General features: G+C 41.0%; 2 protein-coding genes and 1 pseudogene across 5 annotated transcripts; 2 read left to right on the top strand and 1 right to left on the bottom strand.

Moving 5' to 3' along the window:
* The first annotated feature begins 737 nt into the window (after positions 1-737).
* Positions 738-5,346, top strand: LOC123979490 (annotated as a pseudogene).
* Positions 5,347-6,069: 723 nt separating this feature from the next.
* LOC123979479 (growth arrest and DNA damage-inducible protein GADD45 beta-like) lies at positions 6,070-8,608 on the top strand. The gene is made up of 4 exons (XM_046063413.1): positions 6,070-6,229; positions 6,882-6,983; positions 7,158-7,374; positions 7,563-8,608. Exons 1-4 carry the CDS (start codon positions 6,192-6,194, stop codon positions 7,665-7,667), a joined length of 462 nt encoding a protein of 153 aa, XP_045919369.1. The 5' UTR covers positions 6,070-6,191; the 3' UTR covers positions 7,668-8,608.
* A 1,777-nt stretch (positions 8,609-10,385) lies between these two features.
* On the bottom strand, positions 10,386-20,522 carry gng7 (guanine nucleotide binding protein (G protein), gamma 7). Of its 4 annotated transcripts, none has more exons than XM_046063419.1 (4): positions 20,431-20,522; positions 17,499-17,635; positions 15,712-15,827; positions 10,386-15,473 (listed from the first exon to the last, which is right to left on the bottom strand). In XM_046063419.1, the coding sequence occupies exons 3-4, from the start codon at positions 15,790-15,792 to the stop codon at positions 15,348-15,350; spliced, it is 207 nt and encodes a 68-aa protein (XP_045919375.1). In that variant the 5' UTR covers positions 15,793-15,827; positions 17,499-17,635; positions 20,431-20,522; the 3' UTR covers positions 10,386-15,347. The 4 variants fall into 4 exon arrangements, with proteins under 4 accessions (XP_045919375.1, XP_045919377.1, XP_045919374.1 ...); XM_046063421.1 differs by lacking the exon at positions 20,431-20,522 and adding an exon at positions 20,244-20,376 and having other exon boundaries at positions 15,712-15,806; XM_046063418.1 differs by lacking the exon at positions 20,431-20,522 and adding an exon at positions 20,244-20,372.
* Between the last annotated feature and the right edge of the window lie 5,577 nt (positions 20,523-26,099).

Here is a 26,099-nt window from a genome sequence, read left to right on the forward strand (position 1 = left end):
TCTAAACGTTCATAAAATATAACTAGACTTCTGGCAGTTTCTCCTGTCGTGCCGAAAAGTGATCGTCCGCCGAAAACAGCATTTTATGAATTGTATTGACCATTTAAAGGTATTTTAACAGGTAAAAAAGAGATTGGATTGGTTGGTAGCCCTACACAGCAAGAAAAATAATGCAGAGTCATAAAGATAATTGCAAAAGTGTCTTCATTTTATATCTAAGTCGGCAGTAAGTCATGTTAATTATAGCCTATAGTCCGTTTTCCAAATATAAACACAGATATTAGACATACAATCAACGTATTTTGTCGTTTAGGTAGCCATATGCTATAATGACGAATCGCAGCCCGATAGCATAAGTTTGCATTTGCTTAAGACATAGGCCTAGCCTATAGGCTACCCTACACTGGGCCTAAAAAAACAAACAAACAAACATTAATAGGCTATAGCCTAGGCGACATCCACCCTTTTATGTTTATTAAGATCTAAATGATCTTTGGTAATTTCTGCTTGTAGGCCTAATGGAGTATTTTTTTTAAGTCAAACAGTGCTTGAAGCGGATACAAAAGAACCATAAACATTCATCATCCTTAGCAACTAGTCCAAAGTTTGCTATAGCGCGTCGCCTTTTCTTAGCCCCCAGCCAGGCTGTGATTGGTCGGATCACGAAAAGCGACCACCCGATTTTCTCCCTACTCTGGGCAGCAGAACTGGCCCTTTCATGCACCTGCCCACTCAACTCCAAGCACTGCTCATAAACTTAATTAAAGGTTTATCAGGTTCTCACCTTCAGTTAGCTTTCTTATTAGCCTATATAGGAACTTGCTTCATTCCAGAATCCTACTGCCCTCCCTTACCTTTTTAGGGTAGGCATAGGCTTCTAAAGGATGGACACACCCAAAGAGCTTGCCATATAGGTTAATACCAAAGGTGGTTTCATTTTTGTTCTTACCCTCGACGAAGACACTAACTCAACCACAGCGACCTGCTGCTTTTTACCACAGCTCCTCTTCTACTTCAGGTGAGTTTGATAACATTTAACAAGCCTATCGACTGTATATCAAGATGAAACACGTCTGTGTCGCAGGTCCGGTTTTTATGATCGATCATTTATTGAGCTACATTTGTAGGTTTAAGGGGTTAAAACAGTTTGTTAAATATATATTTGACAACACGTTCTGCTTTGTTAGGTTAAAGAAAGAAAAACTCTTAAAATGAAAACACGCCGCCTCTCCTGGGAGAGCGGGGTAATTTGAGCATATGGGGAAGTTGAGCCACAAATTGTTTCTAGAAACCTTAGACAAAAATGGTCATGTGACCACACATTTTTAAGAGTACTCCTTTTTACTCACCCTGTGATGAAGAGAAGCCCATGGAAAAAGTGATAAGCACATTTAAGTAAAATAAAATCTATGAAATTAAATATTGTGAACTGGCATTTGAGTTGGCATGACAAAATGCCTTGATGTCCCAGACACCCATGTGGCTCAACTTATCCTCTCCCTTGGCTTAAGCCTCATTGGAGGCAAGTTCAGTCAAGAGACCAGACAACTCCTAGTTCAGTGTTCTAACATCCGCAAACGGCAACTCCTATCACAACTAGAGATTGATGAGGTACAACAAATATGAACTCATTGTTTCGAGGCAGCATGACATCCCAGGCAAGGGGGAACCACAACGATTTTACATTTTTATTTTATGCCACTATGGGAAAAGGGTTGAATATCGAAATTTCAATATATTGAAATCACCAAATATTGAGATTACTTTTTTAAAAGACTGTATTTAAGACTCTAACATAATATCTATTCATAGTTTTACCTCCTCAGGTCTGTTTGGACAGTCTGCCTTCAGTCATGTCTGCAGTCACATCCAGACTGTCTAAACATCAGCACAAGATGCTGCTCTCTCTCCTCGGTCATGTCAGACTCCACCTGCTCTACAAAGCCAGCATCCACGGCTTCACTGCTGTGGCTTTCCACAACCGCTGTGACAAACAAGGGCCCACTGTCATCGTCGCTTACAACGCTGCTGGATTTGTCTTTGGGGCTTACACCTCTAAAGATTACACCCAGAGCGAGCATAATGTTAGTGACGAAGAGGCCTTCCTCTACAGCATCAATGCAGAGGGGACAAAAACACTGAGGGTGGCAGGTATCGGCCGAGAGTGCGCTTTCACCGATGGAAAAAACGGTCCGGATTATGGTGCTTTGGTGTTCTTGTGTGAAAACAAACCTGAGATCAAGTCTGCCCCAGGGACAAGATTCAACTTTCAGAATGCAGAGTTGCATGGAGAAGACTTGACACTGACTGAGTTTGAAGTGTATCGAGTTGAAGGTGTGTGACGATAAGCACTTTCTCGTATCAAATATAAATTGTATATTTTGACTACACACTCTGAGACAACCTTTTAAGCACATAATTGGTCTTTTTATTCTGAATTATAACTTTATTAGAATATTTAGGTAAAATGACTAAAATGGCATTGTTTTGTCAAAGTGGTGTTGAATGAATACATTTGATCATGCCATCATGTTACAATAAATATTTATATTTATTCATATTTTCCTCATGCAGGCTTCGGAGATCTCCTGGCACAAACCCTGGAGGAATGTCCAGTGGACTGCGGAGCATGTAGACGAAACGACGAAACTCATTTAAAAGTTGTAACTCAAGTAATACTAGATCAAAGAACAAAGTGTCCAAACCCAAAATGTAATGCCCTAATCTGTAATTGCCTGAAATTCATCAATTGGTGCCCCTTACTTCTCAATGGTGACACCTTTTATCAATCATGTCACCTAACTTTACTTTAAAAAGTAGTTTGTCTTGTTTTTCTCAACTTCCAGTGGTTTAACTCACCTTGTTGCAGTGATGTAGAAGAGTGTGAAGGTGCACTGTGACATCACTGTTAGCTGTGGTTAGGGGTGCAACTGACTTGAAATGTTCAAACTCTCTACATTAAACACACCCGTTAAACTAATCCTGTGCAGCAAACTTGTGATTGTCGTCTGTATTGTTTCTTTTCCCTCTAGGAGAAAGCAGCAGTTGATGCAGGCCATTCAGAGCTATAAGCCAGACATTAAAACAGTTCATCAAGCCCGGGTGTTGTTGGTGGGACCTGTCGGGGCCGGCAAGTCCAGTTTCTTCAACTCCATCAACTCATTGTTTCGAGGCAACATGACATCCCAGGCCATTGCGGGTACAGCAGGGATGAGTGTGACCAGTCAGGTACTAGCACAACTTTTAGTCTTTGTGATACTCCGCTGTAGGGTTGGGCGATCTGACAGTAGAAATGTGTCAACTGGTAGAGATTTGGCAATACTGTTTCCACCACAGGAGCTACCCCTTAGTGTTAGTGATGTGTCAGTCTATTTTAACTGAACAATTTTTAAATAACTGTAGTTTTTCATTAGTGGTGTGTTATTTTAAAGAAAGTGGAATAGTTATTCTTGACATATCTCACTTTTTAACCATCAGTATGACTGTATTAGTATACATTATGAATATTGTCTGAATCTTGCATATTTGTTTCTTGCAACCAATAAGAAAGTAACTTAGTCAGCGACCAGCAGGTAGTCCTAAATGAAGAGCCATTTGGGAGCTGAAAGAGCCGGCTTTTATTGCTGAGAACATCCAAATGGTCTGGCTCACTAAAAAGAGCTGCTTGTAATATAAATAAACTGTCCACCTGCTCTGATTATGTTTGTCCCATTAAATTACATTTCATGTCTCTCGTAGTTCCGCACCTACACCATCAAGGCAGGGAAAGGCGGTGGAGCCATTCCTCTGATCCTGTGTGACACAATGGGGTTGGAGGAAAGGATGATGCTGGTTTGGACATTGAGGACTTAGTCAACATCTACAAGGGTCACATAAAAGATCGCTACCAGGTCTCCTACCTAACAAATCACCTACGTCTTAATGTAACTGATTTAGTGGATAAGAATGTAAGATATATATGCCCATAACAAATTAATCTGCCTCTGCTTTATTTGTTCCTCAGTTCAGTCCATCCAATCCTCTCCTGGCGGATGCTCCCGGCTATAAGCAGAAAGTGACTCTGAACGACAGGATTCACTGTGTGGTTTATGTGGTCGACACCTGCAAGGTCTCTCTCCTCTCCCAAAAAATGCTGGATAAGTTTGCAGCCATCCGGAAAAAGACCAACCAGCTGGGTTAGCAGTATTATAATGTTATTTTCAGAAGAGTTCCACCATTTCACTGTGTATATCTTATAATATTTGTTACTTTATATGTTATATTTATTGTAACATTGCAGACATTTCTAATTTGTGACACCAACTGAGACCAGTAAACATAACTTTTCTTTATGTACACCAATTATTTCACTTTATCTTCACCTCTGTTTCAATCTCTCTCTACTTCTGATCCCTTATAGGAATTCCTCAGATTCTGCTGATGACTAAAGTAGATGAGGCCTGTCCGCTGGTGGCAGAAGACCTAAAGAATGTTTATCGCAGTGTTTATATCCAGAAGAAGGTAACTTACAGACCTATACTAATGTCCTCCTCAAGATCATCATGTTAAGAAATCATTGGTAACAATGATGTTGTAATCACTGAGGTGGAAACTTGTTTTGGTATTGATAACTTAATCCCTGTACATTTATATCACTCTCTTTCAGGCCCGGGAGTTGAGTGAGTCTCTGGGCATCCCTTTGTCCTTTGTGCTGCCATTGAAGAACTACAATGAGGAGCTGGAACTGAACCAGGACACTGACATACTGCTGTTGACTGCTGTGGAGCAGATGCTGAACTACGCAGACAGCTTCTTTGAGGACCAAGAGCCGAGTGATCAGCTGGAGCTCTACAGATCCAATGATCCTCTCCGCCCAAACCTTATTAATTCAAACTAACCAGTCAGTTGATCAAATATATTAGAATACTCACTCACTCACTCAATACTCACAACTCTCCTGTTCCGATATCTAACATAACAACAACAGCATGTCTTGGCAACGAGAAAGCAAGCTGAAATTCGGTGGGCAATTAATTTACCATTACCTGACACACAAATCATGGCTGGATGGGCAGGAATAGTGTTGTCTGAGCCGCTTAGTTTGTTTCCCGTTTACAGAGAAAGGGCTGTGTACGACACCGGATTTATTCAGTGCACACACAGAATGGAAAGCTAGTGGACCTTGAGGAGATAGGAGTTTGACAGAAAGACAAGTATTGAATTAGAAATGCATATCCCACCTATAAATAAAATGTGTTGTTCGAGCTGAGTAAAGAAGAAGCGCTAGTGAATGGACCCTTAGGTGATATTATTTTAAGAGAGACTGCTCTTGTTAAAGCTACCGGAAGTACATGCACATTTGTGTCATCCAACTCTTCTTTAGCTTAAGTAACTTTTTTTGGACAGTACACATTTGTTTCTTCTATCATTAAATTGCATTGCATGTTTTCTTATTGTGCAAATAAACCTTTCTCAAACCATTTTCGTTTCTTAGTTAACATTTCTTGGTGCAAGCTATTTTTCAGAAATGTTTTAACAAATCATGCTTTAAAAATGTGATGGGGACAAAATCAGCGATTTTAAAAAGTGGTGGGGACATGTCCCCAGCATCCCCAGTTTAAATGACACCTATATGCTTCAAATTCCTGTCACTTTCACTTTTACAATAGTGGGAAGGTTATTTAAACTTTTCTCTCCCTCAATCAGCCACAAGATGTCAGCCATAATTTCATAATCACTGGTGTTCAGTTATAGAAACCGGAGGTGTTGAGAAAAGATGAGAAGCTCATGTTGCACAACTGCATCTTGTCCAACATATTCAAGAGGTTGGTTTTTAAGTAGATGATTTAATTGATCATATATTTGTAGGCACTAAATGCCACAGATCACCAGTCAGAATGACAAAGCAAAAGTGTTTAATGTTACTGAGTTACTAAGTGTTACTTTCATGTTGTGTAAAATCATAACACAGTGTAACCACACAAACAATCCAGCAGTCCACATGACAAAGAGGGACGTTGGATTTCTTCGGAGCCAATTGCAAAACTCGGGTAGTTTCGGTGCCGCCCTCCTCTCAGCTCCGGTATAAAGAGTGTGTCGTAACGTTGCCAACAACAAACTCTCCTGCAGAGACTGGAGACGCTTAGGGAATATTCAAACCACCGGACTACTGTCACGCGTTTCTCACTGGGTTTCATTTTTGATTTGCAAACATGATTCCAGAGGAAAGCTTTGGGTCCATCGAGAACAGGTGAGAGATTTCTTGCTTGGTTTTCTGCACTCTTTAGCGGTAGCCTAGTTGTAAGGCTGTCTGAGCCATGTGGATGGAAATCATGCTGGGCAGGAATGCATTTTGTCCTTTGACCCTTGCATTGCCCGGACTGTTGAGGCCGGTGAAGTAAAATCATACGTCGAGCTTGGATTTACGCTTTCATCCGGCTGCAGAGCAGAATATTAAAGCACGAAATACTCTATATCCCAATGCCAGAACAGTTACCATCTTTGTAAACAGTTTGACAACATATACGCAACTAATACAACTTTAAAAGTTCTTGCATAAATTATTTTTGATTTCATATGCATGCGTATTGCACAAGCTGCAGGAAGGCTCTGTGGGCTATATAAAATATTTAAATTAGACTTAAAGACTCTTTATTTTATCGGAGCTACATGCAGCATAGCTGGTGAACATGGCTGTTGATTTGACTGGAGGATGTATTAATGACGTCTGATAGCTTTAATTCGGACTTTTCTGGATTTTCTTATTACTTAGGTATTCTAACAACATTTATGAAATTGATTGATGCAATAATGGACCCATTTAGCAGCAGATGTATGACATGACCAGTGTTTATTTTTATTTCAGAATACAAAAGGTTAATTGTTCCTACTTTCCCTCTCAGGATGCATTCTGTAGGTCTGGCTCTGGAGGAGTTGCTGGTGACAGCTCAGAAACAAGACTGCTTGACCATTGGTATCTATGAATCCGCTAAACTTCTTAATGTGTGAGTTGAGCCAATTGAGGTTGGCAATTAAGTTTAAGTTCACAGTGCCTATAATGTTTACAGCACACAAGTATGTGCATCTCTACATTTCAGAAAATAACTTTGCTTAGCTTAACCATCCCAGATGTGGGACTGCAGGTGTCTAAAAGTCATCCTTTTCTCTTTCCTCCTCAGAGACCCAGACAGTGTGGTCCTGTGTGTTCTGGCAGCTGACGATGCAAACGACGTGGCGCTGCAGATACACTTCACCCTGCTACAGTCCTTCTGTTGTGACAGTGGCCTTACCATCCTGCGAGTCTCAGGAGTTCAGCGGCTCCAGCAGCTGCTGGGTGCTGTGGATGCCAACAGAAACCAGGAAGAGCACGGAGACCTCCACTGCATGCTGGTTACGGTGTGTTGATTCAGCACAATCTTATATAAATGAAGGGCCAATGTGGGAAATGTATTATTACAGAGTATTTCATGCAATAAAATGTTGCTTCATACTCTTGGCAGTATCTGAGTGAACTGATTTCTACAGATCAAATATACCTTTAAAGCCTGAACATGAATTTGATGTTGTGTTTGTTTCCCGTGCAGAACCTCCAGGCCAATCACTGTAGGCTACAAGAGGTGGGGACCTACTGCCAGGAGAGCCGACGCCTTAACCAGTGGGTGCCTGAACTAGCCCTGCAGGAACGGTGAAGGGTCTGGCACCCACATACACCAACAAACACAGGAGCTTCCTGGATTCACATACTGATGAACTGAAGAATCCGTTGTTGCTCACTCAGGGATGGCCCAGAGTGATCTCGGGCAGGTGGGCTGTCCTGACTGATGACCTTCAGTGACTAGTGAAACAGTCAAGAGTTGAGACTGGTTAACAAAATCTGTTTTGTGCAAAAGATACAGACCGAAAAGCAGATTCCCAACCAGGCCACATTATTTTTACATTGTCAGTAAAACTAGATTAAGCTTCTATTTTGTGCTTCTGTTTGGGTACTCAACAATGTTTATGGGGTGTGACAATCACAAGAGTACTAGTAGTATTGACAGAAACATGTCCACACCCTGACTTTTACCTGAGAGACCAGTCTGATTCTGGGAACTGGAAGGAATGCTGTAATGAAACTGTGCCCAACATTCCTGTGTATTCTGACATGGGAGAGTCCTTGGAGAGAACGTGTGTGTAAATGCGTGGTATGCTTGTACAATACACGGATCTTTCTTTAGAAAAGACTGGGCGTGCAGCGTGTGCATTCTTGAAATGAGCAGCTGAACCTGTGGAAGAATTGTCACCATGGAAACTGAAATTGAAATTATGTCCAAGTAAAGTCACGCAGGATTTATTGGCCAAAGACAATTGCAAAAGGGTTGCAGAACTTGATGTTTTTGGTCAAAGGGAGATACAGGACAGACAATATAATGAACTGTGTGTGGCTGTAAATTCTTATTGTGCTGCAAAAGAAACCTCAGTCAATATCTTTGTGCTTTTTTTTTTAAGAGCGCTGCTTTGTTGACAAAATGCTGTTAAACTAATACAGTGCTACTGCAGTAATTTATTGATTGTATCAGTTGTTTGTGTAGCTATTTATGGTCTAATTTTGTGCTCTGTTAAATGAGTCAATAAATTATTGTATTCATAATTGACTGCTTTATCAAGTTTCTGCTCAAATTTCAAAACAAAAGCCATGTATGCGTCACGGAACTGGAACTATAGCTGAGTGACGCAACTACAGTTTACATTCGGGGCAGGGGGTGCACTAATGGCAAAGTCTGTGTAGACATAGGGCCTTACAAATTGTCTGGAAAGCTTTCTTGTAGTAAACATCAGTCAGAGGGAGAAACTGGGGTGGAAAGAGAAACTCTTTGTGGCTGGGGGGGAAAAAAGCAGGCAAAACAAGTTGATGCAGTCTTAATGTCACTACAAGTCAACAAGCAGTGAAAAAGTCACCTGCTAAAATGTTTGACTTAATTTCTAAACCCTTTGCATTCTACTTTTGTACATGCTTTATGCCATTATGCAGTTAATCCTGCAAATGCATGTTCAAGAACCAAAGCATGTGAAAATTAGTCTTGGGTAACCCCACCCATGCTACGGTATCACCACATAATCAGGTAGCAAGATATTCCTGCAACACAGTGCAAGTGTTGCAGGAACATCCCCTCTGCCCTCCTTTACCTCTGTTTTGCTCACTGCTCCACCCTCTGCTCTCACATGTCGGTACACAGCTTGGGCTGCAGAGCAGAAGAGAGGGAACATTCAGGTTACCCTAAATATGATTGGCTTTGATTTGCAAAGGGGTGAGGTGGGGCACTGGTTTGAACTTGGAGAGGACTCGTGACTGTCGAAGCAGTGCTTCAAAGGGCACATAGACCAAGGCCTTGTAACAGTGTCTTTCCTGTCAAATGACCCAAATGGGAGGATTTAGCCTACTTAGCTGTGGCCTTAGTTTACTCTGGTTTTCATCTTTGTATTGCACACTATGTCAAATAGGCATGTGTGTGAGAAAAATCCAGACCCTCCTACACAGACAGCACAAAAATAAAACAGAAAATGATATCAATAAACTGGATCTAATAATAAGAGGTAAGAGTCTACGGCCACGCTGGCAAGCGGCTCTGTGAGACTCTACTTATGCCGTGTTCATGTCATATCAGAGTTATTGTAAATATGATTTTCTGACATGTAAATAACATTCAAGTTAACTTTCAAGTAATTAAGACTGGGAAACACTAATATATCCGGCTTTGCGCAAACTAATGAGTGCCAGAAAACCAAACGATGACCTCACATTCGCCAATGGCTGTTATTCAAACCATATTTAATGGATATGGTGTTACTTTGTCAGTGTGCAGCATTTTAATCCTTACATGGTCAATACTGTTATATGTTTAACAGCAATATTTACCTTTTATATTTTATATTTATCTTTATCTTCATCTTAGTTGAGCATGTTAGCATGCTAACCATAGTTAGAAGTAAACACAAAACTCAGCGGAGGCTGATGGGAATAGCATTAGTTTTCCAGGTATTTAGTCATAAACCCTTGGACAAATTCAAATTTTGACCATATGATGGTGCTCATAAAGGGTGACATGAATATGTCTACCAAATGACAGTTAACTTTCATTTGTGCATTTGTGTGGTCTAGACCTCAAATGTCCTCATGGTGACCCAAGTAATTAGGATTTGTCTTCTGGGAACCATGAAGTCATAAAAACAATTCATGGCAATTCATCCAATAGTCGATGAGATATTTCAATTAAAAGCAAAACTCTTGACCTATTGGTGGCACTAAAGGAAAAGTCAGGGGATCCTCAAGGTTGTTAGTATTCATCCTCCGGGAATCATGAATTTGTTCATCTGTTTTTCATTCACTGGCATTGCCAACCATGAAATAAAAATTACAAAAGAGCATGTGTTATTATATCATCTTTTTAATAATGTTATCTACTTCTCAATATCATCTTTTTAACAGCAATATCCACAAAATATTAACAGTGTGCAAGAAAACATGAGTTATGGCACATCAGAGAACAGTTACAAAAAATAGATATATTTTCTTTATAATTAATCAAGGCAAAAAGATACATATACTGTATGCATACACAGGAGATCAGAACACAAAAGATGACTCTCGGGAAGGGCTCAGAGCCGATTGTGATTTCAAAGTCCACAAGTGAGGAGCGTCAACTCTCCCCACCTGACCAGAAATTAATTTCATGAATTTCACCGGGCTCGCTTTGTGTCACAACACCAGTGGATTTCCATCCCGAGCCATGTGTTACTACTTCAGCACTGTTCATTCTGTTGATCTGATAACCCCCTAGATCAGCATTAAAACAATATACGCCACAATAAGGCAAACTAACAACCAACCAATCAGTCAGACAAACTGCCAGCCAAAAGCGGGTTCAAGCCAGCTGTCTCTGATTGTAAGCCCAACCAGCTATGGAATGATTGAAAAAACAATAATGGTAAAATGTAGCATCTGTCAGACATCTCCAGGACAACAGCAGTGTGTGTACGTGTGTGCGCTGATATGTATGCATGTTTATTAAGTGTGAATCTTTTGCAGTTGTTTGACTTCAGCTGCACTTGCAAGAAATTACAAAGAACTGCCAATCCTTACCCAAACACTAACAAAGAATTTGTTTTTAACTCAGTCTTACAATAGTTCAGATTCTGGGAAAAGCAAACTTATCCCAGTTCAGTCACTTCCTAACTGTCACTGCAGTTTGTATTTAGGTTTGTATTATTATATTTCTTCAGCTGGCTCCTTATTTTTATTTTCATGAACTGTATTATCTTACAGTCATATCAGCCTACATGAAGTCTAACCATTTCTTCAATTATTTCTTCAGATTAAACAAGGAATGTATTTAATTTAAAGGAATAGTTTGACATTTTGGGAAATAGTCTTGCTGAGAGTTTGATGAGAAGATAGATACTACTCTCACATCTGTTTGCTAAATACAAGCCAGCACCTTAGCTTAGCATAAAGACTAGAAACACGCTGAAACAGCAAACCTAGCTCTTTATAGAGAGCCTAAGTGAAACTAAAACTTCCGGATTCCTGTAAGTCTCTATAGCAAAAGTGGTGATAATATACTGTAGCTAAGTCAGGCACAGATAAAGCTAAACAGAAAAAAACTCTTGCATCTCGTTCATTACATGAAAAATAGCCTCCCACACTTCAACTGAATATTTTTAGCTTGTGAAAGATCCTCTTTTACTCTTGTCCAGAATATGCACACTAACCTCCGACTGACAAAAAGAGTGAATGGAGATCATACATGCTGTTCTACCTCACACCGTGTCACATGACCTCTCCTCCGGTCAGACTCACCCTGACCTAGAATTGCAGTGCTGCAGTACTATAACACTACTATGTGAACACTTGGCACTGGAGGCACTGTGTGTTTGTACACACTGTGTCTCTCACAAATACTCCCTCACACATACACACACACATACACACACACACACACATACCTCTACTTTATCTTTTCTGCCTACTGCTCTGCCAGATCATTCTTTTAGCTACCAAACACTAGCACCAGACACCCCACACACACGCACACCCACACCCTCAGCCCTCTCTAGAGCCTTTCTCCAGCTCCTGCTCTCTCTGTGCTTTGGGAACGGCCTGCTCCCTCTGTTTGGAACAAATGCAAATGAGAGATAATGCAGGGCTGTTAATTAATAATCATACCATGATTTGAATTGTAAAGCTTTTTAAAAATAAATTGTTTTCACATTATAGGACATATGCTTATTCACTATCTTGCCAAGAGTTAGATGAGAACATTCATATCACTCTCATGACTGTATGGCCAGCAGCCAGCAGCTGGTTAGCATAGCTTAGCATAAAGACTGGAAATGGAGAAACATAAAACCTGGCTCTGTAAAATGTGACAAAATCAGCCTACCCACACCTCTAAAGCTTAACTCCCCTCACTGATTAAACAAATGAGATGTACCATGTTAATTAGGTGCTGGTAGGTTGATTTTCATACCTTTGAACAGAGCTAGCTGTTTCCCCCTTGTTTCTAGTCATTATCCTAAGCTAAGCTAACCAACTGCTGGCTTTAGCTTCATATTGAACATATAGACATGAGAAGTGGATACATAACTCTCAGCAAGTTCTACACAAAATGTCAAACTTTTCCTCTAAAAGACAAGTTCACAAACTGCTCAAGGGGACATTTTCCGAACTAAATACAACACTGAATCACCTTTCAATGTGGGGTATTTTTGCAAGTTGCCTCACACAGACTGTCTGCCTTTCAAACTGTGTATACACTCTCATGCACAAGAGAATTTGTGGACCCATTAAGACACAAACAATTGCTCACCTCTCACCACCCCCCCCCCAAAAAACCCTGACTCTCAAAAGTCAGTGTAGCAGGTGGCTCATATTGACCTAGTGATTAAAGAACAGAAAAGCAGTGGGTTGAACTCCCCCGACAGTCCATCAGCAGCCATAAGTCCTGTCCAAATGATTCCACCCTGCTCTGACACTATATGCTCCTCCTGACAAAAGCCCCAGCTAAACGCTGAAACTTATATATGATGGCACGAAGCTCCCTTCTTTCAGCAATTACCCTAACAAACAACTGCAAGAGAGAGTGTTTATTACGTGTGTTGTCCTAGTTGCCTGTCACCCACCAAAACCAGCACTTGAGAAAAACTTGTGGGCTGTTCTGGTGTTAAAAGATAGATCAGGAGGTTGGTTCTCACCACTGGATTGAGGTCCGATGTTGATTCATCCTCTAGCATGATATGATCCTAAACCTAACAGGGCTTTTTTATCTTTCTATCTTACTATATAATTTTTTTTATATTGCCTCATCAGGTGTTTGTGTTTGTATCTGTGGTTAAAACCATCCTCTGCTATCGCAAGCTTCTAAAACCTGAATGACAAAACCAATAAAAATTTTGAAAGACAGATATGATCCTGACTGACATAAGAGAATAAGTAGTACTAAAAAATCCAACATCCACAGAGGGGAATTCTGTGTTTAGATTTTGTATCTTACAAACACTGTACAGGGTAATACTTAACTGACCAGGTTCCATGGACTCCATAGAAAGAAGAAACTCAAAAATAAACCCAAAACAGCTACTCTTCAACTTATCACTTCTGCACATGTCTGAAAGAAAGTTTATACACTTAGTTTGTTTCTCTTGACTTGTTTTTTTTCACTTCATCCTCAGTTTTTACAATCAAGTTTGGTTTGTCAGAGAGGAGGGGCGTTGTGGAGGAGAGGAGGAAAGAGGGTGCTGCTGGCTCTTACCCGATCCAGTCCGTGACCAGTTTGAGTTCACACTGAAGTGAGGTCTTCTACTGGGGAGGCCAGATAATATTTATTCTAATTTGATTTAAAGCCAGAATTATTCTGCAAGGATGTGTTCCCCTTCTCTAATGTAGAGGCAAACAACAAACACAAGCATCTTTTCAGTATCTAATGCAATATATCTCTCTTATAAAAATTGAAAGAATCAAACATAAGCCGAGAAGATAGGAAAGGGAGATCTTAATTTTTACTTTTTAGGACAGCTTCACTTTTACTTTGAAGTTTGGGTTTTCTCCTCCAGCCTGGGAGTTCTTGCAGACTGATTATCAGGTGTGGTCAGTCTGTGACCTTGCCCTCTCTCAGGTTAAAGCACAGGGAGGCTTGATGTACAGTAGAAACTTTTGTTTAAGATCCTAGTAGGTATCTGGTTAGGTTTTACCCCTGGCTACAGCTCTTCTGTCGTTTGATTAGATTTAACGTCAGACAGGAAGAGAAACCGGATCAGCCAGGGGCAACACCTATGTCAAAGCAAAACAATAAAAAAAGTACAGTATTATCTTATCTGTTAAGTAATGTTTCAACAAAATATCAAAACGTACATTGAGTTCACAAACAATTATTTCTTAAGAAAAATGCAGTAAACGTCCAGGGTTAATAGCTTGAGTTCTGCGTAAAGCAGTTCACCGTATTCCCCTCATAGGTGCAGATCTGAGGTCAGCTTAGACATCGATTTCAACCAACAGCAGCTGTAATGAACTGCAGTGGAATCGGTGACAGCAGATCAGCATCTAGAGATGACTTTCTGTACAGGTTGGCACAGCTAGAGGTTTGGCCAAAGGCTGCAGATGGCCATAGTTTGGCCTCAGGCAGAGAAGGTCTGTTGAAAGAGGTTTGGGTGGGAACATGCTAACCCGATAAAGGCAAAGGCTTCAACCACTTGCTTCAAAATGACCTGCCGTGATGTAACACAGGCAGGTTCAAGGGCAAAGCTCTTAGACCTTTTTTAAGTACCTCATAAAAACCCATTTATTGAGCTTTTAACAGGACACCAGGTCGTGTTTGGCATGGTTGGCAGGAGCACCTACCGTCCATGTCTGTTGCCCACATGCATCCTCCCACTCCTTGCCTATAGCACTGCTGTTCATCTTTTACCCAACCTCTTTTTTCATGACAAAAGAAGGAAAAATAAATCCTGGTTTCCTACTACTCATTATTAATGTCCAAATCCCTTTTCAAGTTAAGCTGACATTTGTAGTTAATTTACCAGCATATATGAATATTACCAAAGCACCTTGGACCATACTCAGTGATATACTGATCTCAGCCACTGTGAGCACAAGATACCTGCCCCCGAGCTGTGGCTCCAGGGTATGGCGCTTTTCCAGAGTGGCTATTTTGGGAATGCGTGTGTTCTATGAGTGTGTGTGTGTGTGTATTCTGGATGGGCTGCTTGAACTGTGTGTTTGCATGTGTGTGTCTGGGTATTAATTTAAGTACTGAATGTGTATGTGTGAGTGTGTGTGTGTGCATGGATGTATGTGTGTTTGTGTGAGTGGTGAGGGCTGGAGGGGCTTGGCGCAGCTATAGGATGATGCAGGGTTTCTTGTCCTTGAAAGGGTTTTCGGAGGTGGGAACCCCAACCAGCAGAGGGTCGCTACGAGCGTGCTGCTCACAGTAACTCATCAGGTCCGCTGCTGCTTTAGACACCTGCAAGGAGAGAGGGAAGGGTGTGGGAAGGCCAAGAGGGGAGAGAGAGAAAAGAAGGTGGGGGAGTTTAAATGGAGGACCGAAATTTGAAAAAGAGGATGGTAGAAGATGGAGGACAGGAGAAAAAGGGGGTTATGAGGGAGTTAGATGAGAGAGGAATATAAAGATATAACATTCAGATGTGGATGAATAACCACACCCACACATACACAAACATGGCTGTAAACTATTGTCCTACCTTAATACGTTCAATCCCTGCCTCAATCCTCAGCTGTTCCACCAGTTTCCTGGCCTGGGCGATATTATTAGTGGTAGACATACTGATCCATCAGACTAAACCAACACAGTAGAAAACTGAATGAGAGACAAAGAGAAAGATAAAGAAAAGAATTGCTATGCAGATAATTAAATATGCTGGCACACCTTAGTTGGATACGCAGATAGAGGAGGTGAGGTGACTCCTGGCTACTAATTACTGACTTAGGACATAGTTTTGCATCTACAGAGTACATGCTGACTGCTTTCATTATGTTTTGATTTGTGTGTAACTAAGACAAGACTGAGTGGATCATCCTGGTGACGTAAAGCAAATATACTGTGTGTACATACAATATCCATCCATCCATCCATCCATTGTCAACCTCTCATCCTGCGTACAGGTTCATGGGGGGCTGGAGCCACTGCCAGCTGACATCAGGCGAAAGGGTACACCCTGAACAGGTTGCCAATTCATTGCCACACATAGACAAATAACCAGTCACACTCACACCTAAGGCCAATTTAAGGTCACCAATCAACCTAGGCTGCATGTCTTTGGACGGTGGGAGGAAGCCGGAGCACCCGGAGAGAACCCACGCAGACACGGGGAGAACATGCAAACTCCACACAGAAAGGCCAGGGCAACCTGGGTTTGAACCTGCAACCTTCTTGCCACAGCGCTTCTCACCGGACCACCGTGCCGCCCTACATACAATATATTATATCTTATTAAAGATAACATAAAGATACATTTGTTGTGATTGATAAAGTTGCTTATTGTTGGCTGTAACTAGTTGGGGTATAACTACACACATTTACCATAGTTCTGTACAAATCTGTGTGTGGTTTGTTCTTTGATTATTTCATTTCAAAACTGAATCGGAAAAAACAAGTTTTTCTGATTTGTTTTTGAAATGAAATAATCAAAGAACAATTGCACTTTTTACTCTGCTTTATTTATCTGGCAGCTACAGCTACTAGTTACTTTGCAGATTATAATTTCTCATATGATGAGATTATAAAATATCATGGATTGTTATAGAAACTACACAACAGGCCATAAGGTAGTTTGATTAGCTTTACTGTACAACATTGAAATGCTGCAAACACATTAATGCATCAGTAGCAATGAACCAATAATATTACATATCTATATAAGTTTTTCCATTATGGCCTTTTATTTGCAACGCGTCTTTCACCACTGTTTATTGCATATCAAACAAAAAGCTTGCAGGCAAAAACTAAACTGGTAACAGCACTTGTGTGCTGAAGGGAAGAGGATCACAGATCCGCATGAGAGACATCTTTCAAAACAGAGAAAATTAAACAAAGGAGATGTTTATTCTGACCCCTTATATACGTCTGTCACTGACTTCTCTCTTCAAAGCCAACTACACATATTTTAAACATTACAAAATCAACCTTTGTGAAACGTTTTCCTCTGTTTGCGCTATACAGGAATACTCTGTATGACCTATAATGTTGTTTTTACAATACTGCACAGATTTATGAGCTGAATCACCCTTCAACTGTATGGCCTCGGTTGCAGAATTATAGCACCACTGCCAGGTGACTACATGGTGGTGCAACACTATTAATGGGTGAAATATGGCAGTCTTGATCAAAATAGAGTTTAGATGGGTGATAGGCACAGTATAACTAAAGATGGAGCTTGAATATTTTTAAAGCAACTTGTATCTATGTTTGTCATTCATGCTTAATATTCTTCAAGCTCTTAGCATGTAGTCACTATAGATAATGTGTTACCTGAGTGTTGGTAGGCAGACAGGACTCTTTCTGTACACAAGCGTGACTGGATGGAAGGATGATCTGAGTGGCGCAGGGACAGTTGCCAAGTCAAAACGACAGAGCTGGATGGCAGCTGAGCTCACATTGGCTTGTCTCTGTGAAAAGAAGGAGAGCAGGTGAGGTGGCGGCTTACAAAGCTAGGTTACCGACAGGCACACATTTTACACATTTCAAATAGTTAGTTTCCGTTTGCAGTTTTAAAAATATTTGATGTTACAGATCCCAAACACTCACTGGATTTCAGATTTTGTTCCATGGATCCATATGGGAAGCTTTTTTGTTAACAGCTGCTTACTTCAATTAGAAGAAGCTCAAACTATTTGCTTTGTGGAGGGCCAAAATAAATTGTAGTTGAAGATTTTTTTCATATTTCAATAACAAAACTACAAAAATTTTCAGATCATGAGGGTGGAACGTGCTTCAGTGTCATCAGCCTTATGATTCATTCAATATCCATCATCACTACTTAATTTTTCTTCACAACACACACTGTGAGGACATTCCTGCATTGCTGATCCAAAAAAAAAGGAATATTCAAGTCTTTTCATACCTGTGGTGTCCAACTCATTTAAAAACCTCATAAACCTCTAGTCACTTTCTTTTACACTTCTGTTAGCACAGTGTAGATGTTTCCCCACCGGTGCATATGATCAAAACATACCTCGCTCCACCCATATATCACTAGGAGTGTGCTACGACTGTGTCTCTCACTCTGGCTCAGTGTCTGCTGCCCTCTCTCCCGGGGAGGAGAGTCCTGCTTTAATTACTCTTACTGTGGAGTAGCTCAGAGATTCATGTCTGTAATTAGGGCTTTTGTGTGTGTGTGTGTGTGTGTGTGTGTGTGTGAGGGAGAGAAAGAGAGAGAGATTGAATAGACTTATAACACCTGATGAAATTCTCACTCTTTCTGCCTCTGCACACAGATTGGTATTATTAGACTTGTGTGGACATGTATTGATTGTCCCCCAACCTAACCCTAATACTAATCCTAATTCCAATCTTAACCCTGTGCCCAAATCCTAATCCCAGCTAGACTCTTAGAGGCCAAAATAGAGGCTTTTTGTCTTTTTTCAGTTTATTTGTTCTCTCTCATGCTCAAGCAAACTTTGTTTTTGATGGCACTGCATTGATTTAAATGATTTCCGCAGAGATTATAGTATCAATGCAGCTGATACTTAAGCGTTATATTAGTATCAATACTAGCATCAATAAAGTTGATACCAAAAAGAATACATTTGTGCCATGTTAGATTTGACATAAACACTTGTTACTTCAGAGAATTCACACAATAAACTTTTTTTTTCACCATTGTAAACAGTCTTGTGTTTTACCAGGCATGTTATACCATTAGCAAGTAGAAAACCTAAAAATCTAACCTTTCCAATGTATGTTCTCATTATCTCTCAGGGTATTGAGCACGGTCCCTAATTCATTCCACATGCAGCATCACTGACAGCCACCAGAAGAATATAGATGCATATGAACAGCAAACTCCATACAATAAACCAACACCACACACTAAAGTCCCATAGTTGAATCAACACCAGTCACACACACAAAAATAAACTACTATATTATTTAAGGAGTAGTTTCAGTGTGCAATATGCTACAATGGGCCCTGGATCGGCTTCTTCTAAAAGAATAACTTGGCAAAAATTTAAAGGAGGTGACAGCACTTTTATCCTCTTTGTTTACCACCTTGTCTTTGAAAGTGAATATTCAAATGCAAATTATAATTTTGCTCAGAAATGTATATTTTCATATTGCCTCATTTGAATAAGCAACACGTGTGCCAACTGTCAGGGACAGTACAATTAAGAATTAATTAAGATTTGGTAAATCACTTTTTCACACTTCAGTGGTATAAACATGGAGCCTGTTGATTTCTCAAACTTTCTGCTATTGCGCATTCCGTGCTGAGAGAAAGGAAGCTGGAGCCTTAAAAAACAGCACAAATATGAATGTCTGCCCCTCCACAGTTAAATCTCCCCTCTTTTACGCCCCCAAACTGAAAACAGTTTCTTGTAAAGCAGATGAACAGAAACAAACCCTAAGCTGGCCATTTGTGTTGGCCTGGACCAAAAACATCACCAGAGCTGGACAAGCCCCGGTTAGCCAGCCAGATATCCAGCGAACCCACAGCTGTTCTCAAGACGCACAAAAATGCATCAATCCTTATTGATCCTAGCAGCTCCTGAGCGCTGATCGGGCCTGCACTTCGCAGCCATGTCCTCCGCTATAGGCCCTGCTGCTCTACCGTGTGAAAACACAATGCGGGCATTTTGATGGATAGAACAGCATGTCCTCTCTCTCCCGTGGCTATCCACACTCCACACACGCATACATACACACGCATACGCACAGGCGCGCAAGCACAGGCGGACCTTGTGCACATATCAAAGCCAGAGATATTTTCCCAAGTGAAGACCAGATTAGACCGCTTCAGGTCTGCAAATAGGCCCCTGATTGTTAGCCGTGATTGTTAGGGTGGTGACATGTTTTGAGGGAGGCAGGCTCCAGCAGCCAATATGAACCCATCCAGCGACAATGGGCACAAGACTGGAGCGCATGCCTTTATGTTCCGCTAATATGCAAATTGGTCGGCATACGGCCTACTTCAGCTTATAAAATCCAGAGGTTTTTGGATAAAGTGGCTTGAGCGTCCTCAGAGTCCAGTCGAGCGGTAGGAAATCTTCCACTGACCCTGTCCCCGGTCCTCCCCACCCTCACTGCCGGCAAAGGGCTGGGGAAAACCGGATTCGTGACACTGATGAAGCCCCTCTCCGCTGAGGCCGCCCTCGGTGACGAGAAGCCGGGGTTGCAGAGGCCCACAGACGCGTTACAATTATTATACACAGGGAGAAAAATACCCGAATATCTCCAAACTCACCTCCGAATGCGCTGTATTGGTGATTTAAAGGGCCAGATCCGCTGGATTCTCACCCTCTCTGCTCGTTCACTCCCCGTTTTCACCGAGCCAAACGCCTCCCCCTCCGTTACCAATGTCTGTACACTCCTCTACCCCCCTCCCATCCCTTCCCTTCCTTCCTCTCTCCTTCTCCCTCCTTCCATCCGATCCGTTGACAGCACCTTTAACCCAGGGGCTCCAAAACAGGCATTTACAGATGTTCATGCAGATCGCCCGAACGCCTCCTCTTAACAAGAATGGTCTGGATGGATGGATATATTTTCCAATCATGTTTGATAAAAGATAAAAAATAATACTAGTCTATAAGTAATCTATTTGTTTGGGGAGCCTTATCAGGAGCGCTAGACTGAAAACACATGAATGAAAGCCCCATTCAAAATGAATTACCTGCTCTCAGTGTGTTCACCTTTATTTAACAATGTAAAAATTAAAAAATTTGGTCACAAAAGGTTACAAAGAAATTATTCTGCTGGATTGAAGGGATCCAGAAGAATAGTTACCTTGAAAAGTAGGATACTGGCTTAGTGGTTGAATGGCTTTATCCAGCTGATTTAGTCTCTGATCATATTGTAATAGCTTTTCCAGGCAAATAATCAAATAGGTTGCTACAGAATTTCTCTGAATATTTTCAGCACATATGAAATAAACTAAAAATGCCTTTTACTTTTAGGAGATCCTTATTCAAAATACTGTACAATCCATTTTGAGTGGCCCGAATAGATATGTTTTGTATATATTTTCAGATTTTGGTTAAGTTGCCTATTTCAAACATCTTCTATTCTTTTGATTATATGTGATCATAAGTAGGCCTACCCCAAATGCACTATGCTTAGAATTATTCTGTGTTAAAGCTGAAAAATCTGAGTTTCTCTTTATAATCCTCTTCTTTGTGCAAGATGTAAGAAGGGAAAGCAAAAAAAAGTTATATATGTGAATTTAATACATTCTACAATCATTGTACTTTTGCACTACCGCTGGTGCTCAAATAAACTACACTGGCCTGCCCTTTTTCTGCTGCAAGCTTGGCCTAAAAAAAGCCATATTTCACAACTCAGCCATGACGTTAACCCTGCTCCCTACTTATCCAACAAGTTATGTAGGCCTATTTGTCCTCTGTTATGCCCCTTTAGATCTGTGTACCACACAGTAAAAAACCCCCAAAAACTCTCCACATGAGACCACTGCGCTATGCTGCCACGTGGTGGCGCCAGTGACCCATCTCTAGTTCCCTCTTCTCCGGGGAGGTGTGGGCCGCTCCTTCTATTCGTGGCAGGCCGACGCAAAACACCCATCCTCCGTTTCCACCAAGCTGTAGTCCACTCCTCCACAATGAGCAAAAAGTGCTGTATCTGCTCCTTGAGTATTGGCTGAATGTGCACTGTTTGCTCCATGGTAAAAAGGGACACAAAGGTGTGATGTGTAGGATAACATCTTATTTTCACACTAGATCTTTGTTTGTGTGTGCCATGAATGAAACCTTCGGTGATGCTGACAGAGATGGAGATGTAGGTACATACACTCAGCCATCTCTTCTTTAAGGCTGTAAGGAAACCTTTTCTTACACTGCTTATAATAACCACAGGAGCGCTATTTATAACTCCCACATAGTACCGCATTGGCCTCATTTCCACTGAAGTGTGAAATGATGCTGATACCTATACATTTCTCCTTCATTTCCTCACCTTTTAGCTCTCTTTCACCTTCTCCCTCCTTCATTTGTCTCACTCCACTCTTCCATTTCACTCCCCCCTCCTTTCCCCCCTCACTCATGTGTGTCTTATTGAAGAGGCTGAATATGGTTACAGTGGATTACTTCATTTTCTGAGAGATCAGTGGTGGAAGTCCATGAGTCACACGGCTAAAAGATGCTCTTAGGCTGACAGAGGTGGCACCCCCACCAACCCACCCACCCAGAAATTTTTTTGTCTCTTGCTCTGAGCTGTCATGTGTGCAGGCCTGCTGGGTGGGAGGGGGTATAGCCTTGTCCTACACCCCAGCAGCAGCCTGGGAGATCTCTGCCTGTCGTAATGCATCGCTGTCCCCACCAGGGTCACACCACACACTGATGCGACAACCACAGTCAACGTCACACCGTCTCCATAGCAACCTCGCTGGGCACAGCATCTCCAAGCAGATGTTGGAGGGTTGTGAGAGTGAAAGGAGCAGTAGGAGTCTCTTTTGTGTTACAGTGTGAAGTGGGAATTCAGCCAGAAGAAAACAAGAAGGAGACTATACTAGCATGGGCTGGTAGGTTACAACAGTGCATTGAGCTAAAGAGCTAACATGGTCATCATGAAAATGCGAAACATGCTGATGCTAAGCAGAAATAAATGTTTACCTTGTTCACCATCTTTGTTTAGCGTGTTAGCATGCATTAGTGGAATGTAACTAAATACATATCCTCAAGTAGGGGAGACCCGGGATGGTTGTAACATTTTTGACATTTCTGTCAGCATCTCTGAGCTCTTTTAAGCTAGTGTGTTCAAAATGTGATACATTTACAGTTACATGTGTCTGCTATTAGATGGTGTAGCTTTCTCTGCAACACAGTCAGAAAATGCATGGTTTAGTGTCAACACAAGGATTAAAACTTTACAATTCACCCCATAGACTGGGTTAGTTGTAAGATACCCTGGGGTGAAATGTCCATCCATCTATCCATCCATCGTCAGCCGCTTATCCTGCGTACAGGGTCGCGGGGGGCTGAAGCCAATCCCAGCTGCCATCGGGCGAAAGGCAGGGTACACCCTGGACAGGTCGCCAGTCCATCGCAGAGCCGGGATGAAATGTAACATTATGTAATAAGGAATATGAGAAAATCATGATATTGAAAAGCTTTTATTCAACACATTTATTTATTTATTTACATTTACATTTTTTTTTACATCATTTACATATTTGGTATGTAGCTTACTTAGGCTACTTACTATTAATCAATAATGTGATTTGTAACTTGTTCCTGATTGGAGAAATTGGACGTGTTACAACTGACCTGTGTAATAATCTCCCCTAATGTAGGCCCTACTTAAAGTTATAGGCAATTTATTTCAGAAGCATTTCTAGTTAGCCTATGTTCATTAAAATTCTCTTTACATCCAGACAGCAATCAATAAATAAAATGCTCTGACACACAAATTAAAAAAATCTGTAACCTTATAAGCACATCCAATCATTTCATTTGGTCCAAATTAAATATTGTCTGGCTTACTTGCATGTCTAGCTGCATGCACTCTGTAGGTAAGATTCAACACATAAAACATGTGATAAGCTTATAAAATTGCATGCCTTGTTATAGACTAAACCATCAGTAACCTTTATAAAACATAGTCATCTCTCCTACCATGGTCTCGGCAATCATTTGATAAATACTTCTCTGGCTTCGGCAACCTTCCCAACCACTTTCAAAAGGGCTGGGCTTACACCCTTTCTCAAAAAGCTGTCTCTCGACCCAACTCAAGTCGAGAACTATATTCCAGTTTCACTTCTACCATTTCTATCCAAAGCTATGGGAAGTCTTCAAACACATCTCAGAATTCCTTTCACGGAATGACCTCCTAGAGCCATATCAGTCTGGTTTTAAGAGTGCCCACTCTACTGAAACGGCTCTTGTCTGTGACAGAAGCCCTAAGGTCAGCTAAAGCTAAAGCCCAGTCCTCGGTTCTTATCCCGCTTGACCTATCAGCTGCCTTTGACACAGTGAATCACAGGATCCTGCTATCTGCACTCTCAGCAATTGGCATCTTGGGCAAAGCACTCCTGTGGTTCAAATCCTACCTCTGGGGGCATTTCTACAATGTTTTGTGTCAAGGACAATTATCTTCCTCCCACTGCCTCTCTACAGGGGTACCCAGAGCTAGGACCCTTCTATTCTCAATTTACACCACCTCACTGGGGCCGATCATTCACTCACATGGCTTCACTGGCTACATTTGGCCTACTGAATCAAATTCAAGTCACTAATGCTTGCATACAGAGTGACTACTGGGTCTGCACCCATCTACCTAAACTCCATAATACAAGCCTACATTCCTTCGCGGCCACTGCGTGCCTCCAACGAACGCCGCCTGGCTCTGCCATCCCTACACACAAAGTAATCTAAGTCCCAGCTGTTCTCATCTGTGACATCACGATGGTGGAACGAGCTACCACATGCCACCAGAGCAGGGGCATCCCTCTCTAACTTCAAGAAGCTCTTGAAAACTCATCTCTTCCGAGAACACTTCCTCTTACAACACCTCTAACCACTAACCTCTAACCAGCACTTCCTGTGTCCTTCTTCTATCTATCTATCTATCTATCTATCTATCTATCTATCTATCTATCTATATTGGACAAATTCATCCAAAGGGGGATGTGAATGTCAGTACCAAATTTCATGGCCATTGATCTAATAGTTGTTGAGATATTTCAGTCTGGACCAAAGTGGTGGATAGACCATGCCACTAGCATGGCTAAAAAGCATAAAACCTTTGTAAGTAACATTAACACAGGTGAGGCTGTACTATCATAGACAGTGGCAAGCAAGAGAAAATCAAAAAGACAAGAAACACTCCTCGGTTCACATTTTTATTAGGAAAATCATTTTGCAGATTTGATAATTATTGTCATATATATATATATATATATATATATATATATATATATGTGTGTGTGTGTGTGTTGTTTTCAGTTATTCAGAGGATGCATCAGCACAGTATATCTTAATAGGAAGACTATTGCTAGAATAAATATCTATACATCATAATTAGTTAAATAAAAAAAGTCCCAACAGAACCCCACCCCAAATAACAATAGAATAATTTACAAAAAACAGTAAGTGCTTAAAAGAAATAAACCATTTGCGAAACCAAAGCCGTAAATGCTGCTGAGGAATTTATTTAAAAAATACAAAGATGATTCACAGTTTGTGTCCTTGTTCTCATGCTGGCTGGAACACTAATAGGGACCATGCAGGGATGAAGGGCCAGAGCAAAAGGATAGTACCAAACTACATTACCCACAGTCTATATGCCCCATTTTATGCCCCCTGTCCGCCAAAAAACAGCTTGTGAGGATCTGAGGTAATCAGATGAAATGTAAAGGGGTGAGCCGGAGAGGTTAACAAGATCAGTTTTCTGCCTCCAACACTGATTTCCTTTAGATCCTCTGCCTCTCAGCTCGACTCGACTGAAACCTGTCCTCGTTGATATAATGAGTTTATAGAACATACCTTTGATAGACTAGAAAACTAACACCTTTTATTTAAATTTTACTGACTGCCCTTCGTTTCAGCGTCACAGGGTCATACTTCCCATCTTGCTATGGAAGAACACATGAGAACCACGCTTCCTCTGCTGTACGAGACTCGTCAGCAACATGACCAGTAAGTTCCTCACTGATGACAAACAAGGTGAGATAAACTTCACCTAGTCCTAACTGAAATTTGGGACAAGTGCTTCCTATGTAGAGTTTTATGGAAACCCAAGTGTTCAATATTAAATAAATATGGCATTGTGAAATAAATAACACAAATAACCTAAATACAGAATATGAAATTTTTCCATGACACTGATGATGATGATGATGATGATGATCCTAAATATTTTAAAACTCAGCCCAATATTATTACATATAATTTTATCCTTTTTTAA

Source organism: Micropterus dolomieu, linkage group LG11 (assembly GCF_021292245.1).
Source record: "Micropterus dolomieu isolate WLL.071019.BEF.003 ecotype Adirondacks linkage group LG11, ASM2129224v1, whole genome shotgun sequence".
Taxonomy (NCBI): Eukaryota; Metazoa; Chordata; class Actinopteri; order Centrarchiformes; family Centrarchidae; genus Micropterus; species Micropterus dolomieu.

What these genes read in the sequence shown, in the direction of transcription:
- LOC123979479 (XM_046063413.1), top strand. Translation starts at nt 6,192, where the DNA reads ATGATTCCAGAGGAAAGCTTTGGGTCCATCGAGAACAG. An exon ending in TTTGGGTCCATCGAGAACAG is followed by an intron (nt 6,230 to 6,881) that starts GTGAGAGATTTC and finishes TTTCCCTCTCAG; the next exon opens with GATGCATTCTGTAGGTCTGG. An exon ending in TCCGCTAAACTTCTTAATGT is followed by an intron (nt 6,984 to 7,157) that starts GTGAGTTGAGCC and finishes TTTCCTCCTCAG; the next exon opens with AGACCCAGACAGTGTGGTCC.
- gng7 (XM_046063419.1), bottom strand. Translation starts at nt 15,792, where the DNA reads ATGTCTACCACTAATAATATCGCCCAGGCCAGGAAACTGGTGGAACAG. An exon ending in CAGGGATTGAACGTATTAAG is followed by an intron (nt 15,474 to 15,711) that starts GTAGGACAATAG and finishes CTCTCCTTGCAG; the next exon opens with GTGTCTAAAGCAGCAGCGGA.